This window comes from Phragmites australis, chromosome 5 (assembly GCF_958298935.1).
Source record: "Phragmites australis chromosome 5, lpPhrAust1.1, whole genome shotgun sequence".
NCBI classification, from domain to species: domain Eukaryota; kingdom Viridiplantae; phylum Streptophyta; class Magnoliopsida; order Poales; family Poaceae; genus Phragmites; species Phragmites australis.
The window spans coordinates 31,317,872-31,323,108 of NC_084925.1; the positions used below are offsets into that span (position 1 = coordinate 31,317,872).

The window sequence follows — 5,237 nt, forward strand, 5'->3', positions numbered from 1 at the left end:
AAATCCAATGTGGTATCTCAAATAATCATAGGAGTGGTTCACATCACGGAGTGGTTCACCCTAATGTGGCATCTTCTTTTACTTTTATTCACGTCGATGCCACCACCCCTGCCCCACCCCAGCCCACTCGATTCCTCTCTGCATCCCGCGTCACCACCTTCCATCAAGCTTCACACAACACAAGCGAAATCACACATACCAGAATTTCTGTTCTCCCGATTCCCCAACTGATTGCATGTGTGGTCTAGTGCAACCCCCAATTCGCTTCAATTCGCTCCGTTCCTAGGGTTCTCCTCATGGTTGTGGCTCAGCACGAGGAACACAGGGGCTACGACATGGTGAAGGAGCGAGAGGTCAACTTGGAGCATTCCAGAAGGATCAAAGAGTACCGCCACCAACCTGAGCACCCACTGAGACTCGAACCGTCACCGTGACTAGGACCCCTGCCGTGATGGAGACCATAGCAGGGGCAGGGAGCTATCCAATGGGTACAGTCATCGCCGCTCACCGCATTCACCACTGAAGAGCCGATCGTCAGGGAGGGTAAAGGATAGGGAGCCCGATGAGGTCTCAAGCAAGAGTGGCTTGGAGGTTTCTGGTGGACGCTCACCGAAGGCAAGGGAGCTAAGGGAGGATGGTGTTGTAGGAGTCTACCAGGACCACAATGTGTTGTCACCAAGTAAGAAGAGGAAACACTCACCAGTGGTCTAGGATATGAATGTTTCAAAGCTGCAAGTAATTGATGCTGTGAGGAGCATGAGAGAGGTATACATTGTAGTAGTCGAGCTACCTCTATCTTTGCCGCCTCCTTTGCCAAATGTGTGTGCTGTGACCATGGCTGGTGGGTTCTCACCAATGAATTTGGATGTGTCAGTTGTTTCATATGAGGCTAAATAGTTATAGGATCATGAGAAGAATGGGATCATGGAGGGTGAAGATGAGTACCCAATAACAAGAAACATTTTCACTTCAAGATGGGCGGATGCTGATCATGAGGAGGAAGAGGTGGTTGTGCCTAAAAAGAAGAAAAGTGTATCACCTACTAACTCAGTTGAACGAAGAGCCACAACGGATGTCAGAGACCTAGAGCTTAGAGAGGCGTTGGGGGGGGGGGGGGTAAAACTTGAGGTGGAAATTCCTCGAGTTCGTCTAATTTGATGGTAGTACATGATAGTGAAAATCGGGATCTTGAAATAGATAGGGATGACTTTATGGAAGTTGAAAAGGAGGATGACATCTATTCTTCCGCTAGTTGTTCGCTGGATACTGATTCTGAGAATGATGTTTGTAGGTCTAGAACATCTGAGACTTCACAACAACCACGTAGCTACATTAATATTTTTCAGAGTTGTAGGAGTATTGATGAGTTCGAAAGGCTCGGCACAATCAATGAGGGTACATACGGAGTTGTATTTAGGGTGAGGGATAAGAAAACTGATGAGATTGTTGCATTGAAGAAGGTCCAGATGGATAAGGAACGGGAATGATTCTCACTAACCTCTCTTAGAGAAATAAATATCTTTTTATCCTTCCACCACCCTTCAATTATGGATGTCAAGGAAGTAGTTGGTGGTGGTCATGACAATGATACTCTTATGGTCATGGAGTACATGGAGCACGGCCTTAAGGGTGTCATGATATAACGCCCTACTTTATGACTAAGCGTATAACAGGCAAAAATTCAAAACTTTGGCAGCATCTCTGAAATTGCGGTATAACTGGCAACACAATGACAGACAAGACAAAAGATATATATAAATAGTGAGGTCAGCACTCTCTTCCTTTTTCCTTTTTGAATATTTGGTATTACACATAGAAACGATGAAACAACCATATACCCAAAGTGAGGTCAAATGTTTGATGCTTCAGCTTCTAGAGGGCGTGAAGTATCTTCGTGACAATGGGTACTTCACAGGTAATGACCAACTACTTATTCTTTTTTCTTCCATATTTTTATATGTTTTATAGTTTTGTATAGATTGTAATAATTTTGTGTTGTTTTATAGGGATCTCAAGACATCAAATCTCCTCTTGAATTACCGTAGTGAGTTGAAAATATGTGATTTTGGACTTTCACGTCAATATGGCAGCCCACTAAAGCCTTACACTCAACCGGTTGTGACTTTGTTGTACAGGTAAGCTGTCATCCAGCGTAAGATTTCTCAAATGTTATAGGTGTAATTATATCACGATTTAACTATATATTCTCACTTATCCAATCATGTCTCACCATTTGCTCCATATGATTGCAGTGCTCCAAAACTACTTTTAGGAGCAAAGGAATATTCTACTGCTATCGATATGTGGTCATTGGGTTGCATAATGGCAGAACTCTTGTCAAAAGAACCACTGTTCAACGGGAAAATTGAGATAGATCAATTAACTAAGGTATATGGTGTGACTTCCTCTATTTTTTGTTTATTATGATCACATCAGTCAAATCTTATGCGAGAGTAACTTCTTTTGCAGATATTCGAAATACTCAGCAAACCTGACGAGGAGATGTGGCCTGGTAATTGCTCGGTACCGGAGTCAAATTTGTAAAGCTAAGTGGCTACCCATTTTTTTCATTGCTGCTATTTTTATGTTTTGAACACATAGGCTCACATCATCACGGAGGTCTTACCAAAATTTACCACTTCAGGTCCAATAGATTAAGGGACAAGTTTCCAGCTATATCCTTCACTGGAGGGTTGACCTTGTCAAAAGCTGGATTTGACCTGCTGAATAGATTGCTGACATATGACCCTGAGCAGTGCGGAGCTAGAAAAAAATCAAAGAGGAACCAATTAAGATGAATTGAGTATTAGAGGTGTCAAATAGAGGACTACGAAAATATTAGGTAATACATGTCGGAGTGCACCGTCTGATTCTCCTATCCTCATTTTGCGTGTCACTTAACATACTTCTTTCTTTCGTACAACGCGTATCTGCAGATGCTGCCTTGAACCATGAATGGCTCCGTGAAGTTCCTCTGCCCAAAGCAAATGATTCCATGCTGACGTTTCCTGCTCTGAATGAACAAGACAGGTACTGGTCATTTTGAAACTTATTTTGGTTTTCAAATTCTACCCTACCAGCCTAGCCTAAAATCTTTTTATTAAAAGAAAATCTACAATTTACCATCGAATAACTACTGATTCTACAATCCGCCATCGAATAAATTCTGTTTACTTCTATACCATCGAATAAATATTTCAGTTCCTTATATGCCATCGGCTTCCAATACTACCCTCCGCTGCACTGTTTATGAACAGTATGAACAGTACCCGTGAATAAAAAAGTCACAAAAAATATGTCGATTTTTATGCACGCTCTATAATTCATAATCAACCCGTTTTAATTGTATTCACCTAAAACTACTGTATAGAATTCAGACTAAAAAATTTCAAAATGTACTACTTTTGTAACTTCTTGCAATTTTTAAGCCTCATAAAAATTTACAAAAAAATCTGAGAAAATTTACTAATATTCCTCTAATGTGATGTAATAATTTCTAAAATTATCTCCCGCGGTGAAAAAATTAGTTTTTTGTAATGCACAGTATTACAAAAGTAGCTCATTTTGAGAAATTTTAGTTTGAATTTTACACAGTATTTTTAGGTGAATACAGTTAAAATAGGTTGATTATGAATTATAGAGCGTGCACAAAAATCGACATATTTTTTTGACCTTTTTTATTCTCGGATACTGTTCATAAACAGTATAGCGGAGGGCAGTATCGGAAGCCGATGGCATATAAGGAACTGAAACATTTATTCGATGGTATAGAAGTAAACAGAATTTATTCGATGACGGATTATAGAATCAGTAGTTATTCAATGGTGAATCGTAGATTTTCTCTATTAATCTAGATGTATGTTGCATTCTTGGACATGCAGACGTATCAAAAAGTATGTGAAGAGACCTGATCCTCTAGAGGTGCAACGGATGAAAGAACAAGGGAGTGCGAGAGATTGTGGCCTTTTTGGCTGAGCTTAAACCAAATTTTGGGTCTTCTGCAAATGCCAATTTTTAGTGTTGATAATCGCGAGTGCACGTTCCAAGGTGAGGTGTCCCACTGGACATGAAGTGTCTCGTCTACCTTGGTGTCTACTGACAGCTTGTAGTGTTCAATAGCAGGAATGGGTGCAGAATCATGGGAATAAGATTTTACCTTATGTTCGATGCATCCATTGTTCCATTGCAGGGTTAACTCTCAAACCTCTGGTCACATTCTAATCCACCAGCATTATAAGGTGTGCAGATCCAGCCCTCTTGCAAGTGTGCATCGTAAGGTCTGGTCTTATTGACTTCTCTTCGATACATTAGTTTCACGTCTGAAACCTCTGTTTGTAAAGTATTATAAATTGATGCTTTGTAAACAGTAATCGATAAGATCTTAATGATATCTTTTTTATTTTTCTCTGTTCAAGTAGCGTGTTTTTTTTCTTTCCTTTTGATCGTTCCATTTTGTTTGCAAGAGTTGAATGAAGTGAAGGGGGGAGTGCCTTTTGCTTTTCACATGGAAATTGATGCACTCTAATGGAAACTTCGAGGTAACATGCTCAGGAGCTTATTCCCTCCGCTGATGAGTTATCATGTAAAAAATATGATGAATCTGTATCTTTCTACACTTAAGACCGCTTACGACATTCTTTGATGCTGCTTGTAAGTAGTTAGTTTGGTGCACCTGGTCTTAGAAATAGAGAACCTTTACAGTATACCATGATACTAGATGGTGGAGAGTATCATTGTTGTGATCCAACCGTCCATTTTAGTAGGTATTATTGTAATTATCTTGGTACCCTTAGGGGTAATTACGTCATTGACTGACCGGACTTCGGATCTTCGCCACCCATCGACCGGCCGACGGAGGGTGAAAACACTAATAAATGAAATGAACAGAATAAGTGAAAGCTTATCCGAAGAATAAACTAACATTTTAACCTTCCCTAATTAAACATATAATTTACAAGTTTATCATATATTTTTTTTTCCAATCCTACCCTTATGATACCCATGATACTCTTTAATGATACCTATGATACTGGTGGACGATAGAGTATCATTGGGCCAATCTAAACCACCAGATAAAGAAAATGAACGGCATGCATTCATTTAGGTGTACCGTAAAAGTCTTCTAGAAATATATAGCTTCCTAATTCTCAAAGGGGTGAAAGTCTACCTGATAGCAGCTGAGTTCCAATCGTTTATTTACTAAGAATTAATAATGACATCATACAGTTTGGATCACC

At 39.8% G+C, this 5,237-nt stretch overlaps 1 protein-coding gene across 1 annotated transcript; it reads left to right on the forward strand.

The window, feature by feature from the left end:
* Positions 1-924: 924 nt before the first annotated feature.
* On the forward strand, positions 925-3,975 carry LOC133917973 (cyclin-dependent kinase G-1-like). Its single transcript, XM_062361772.1, is given in 9 exon segments — positions 925-1,097; positions 1,130-1,634; positions 1,813-1,894; positions 1,979-2,135; positions 2,253-2,388; positions 2,470-2,512; positions 2,620-2,752; positions 2,920-3,030; positions 3,882-3,975. Coding segments are annotated over 9 exon segments (1,434 nt in total).
* Positions 3,976-5,237: the final 1,262 nt, after the last annotated feature.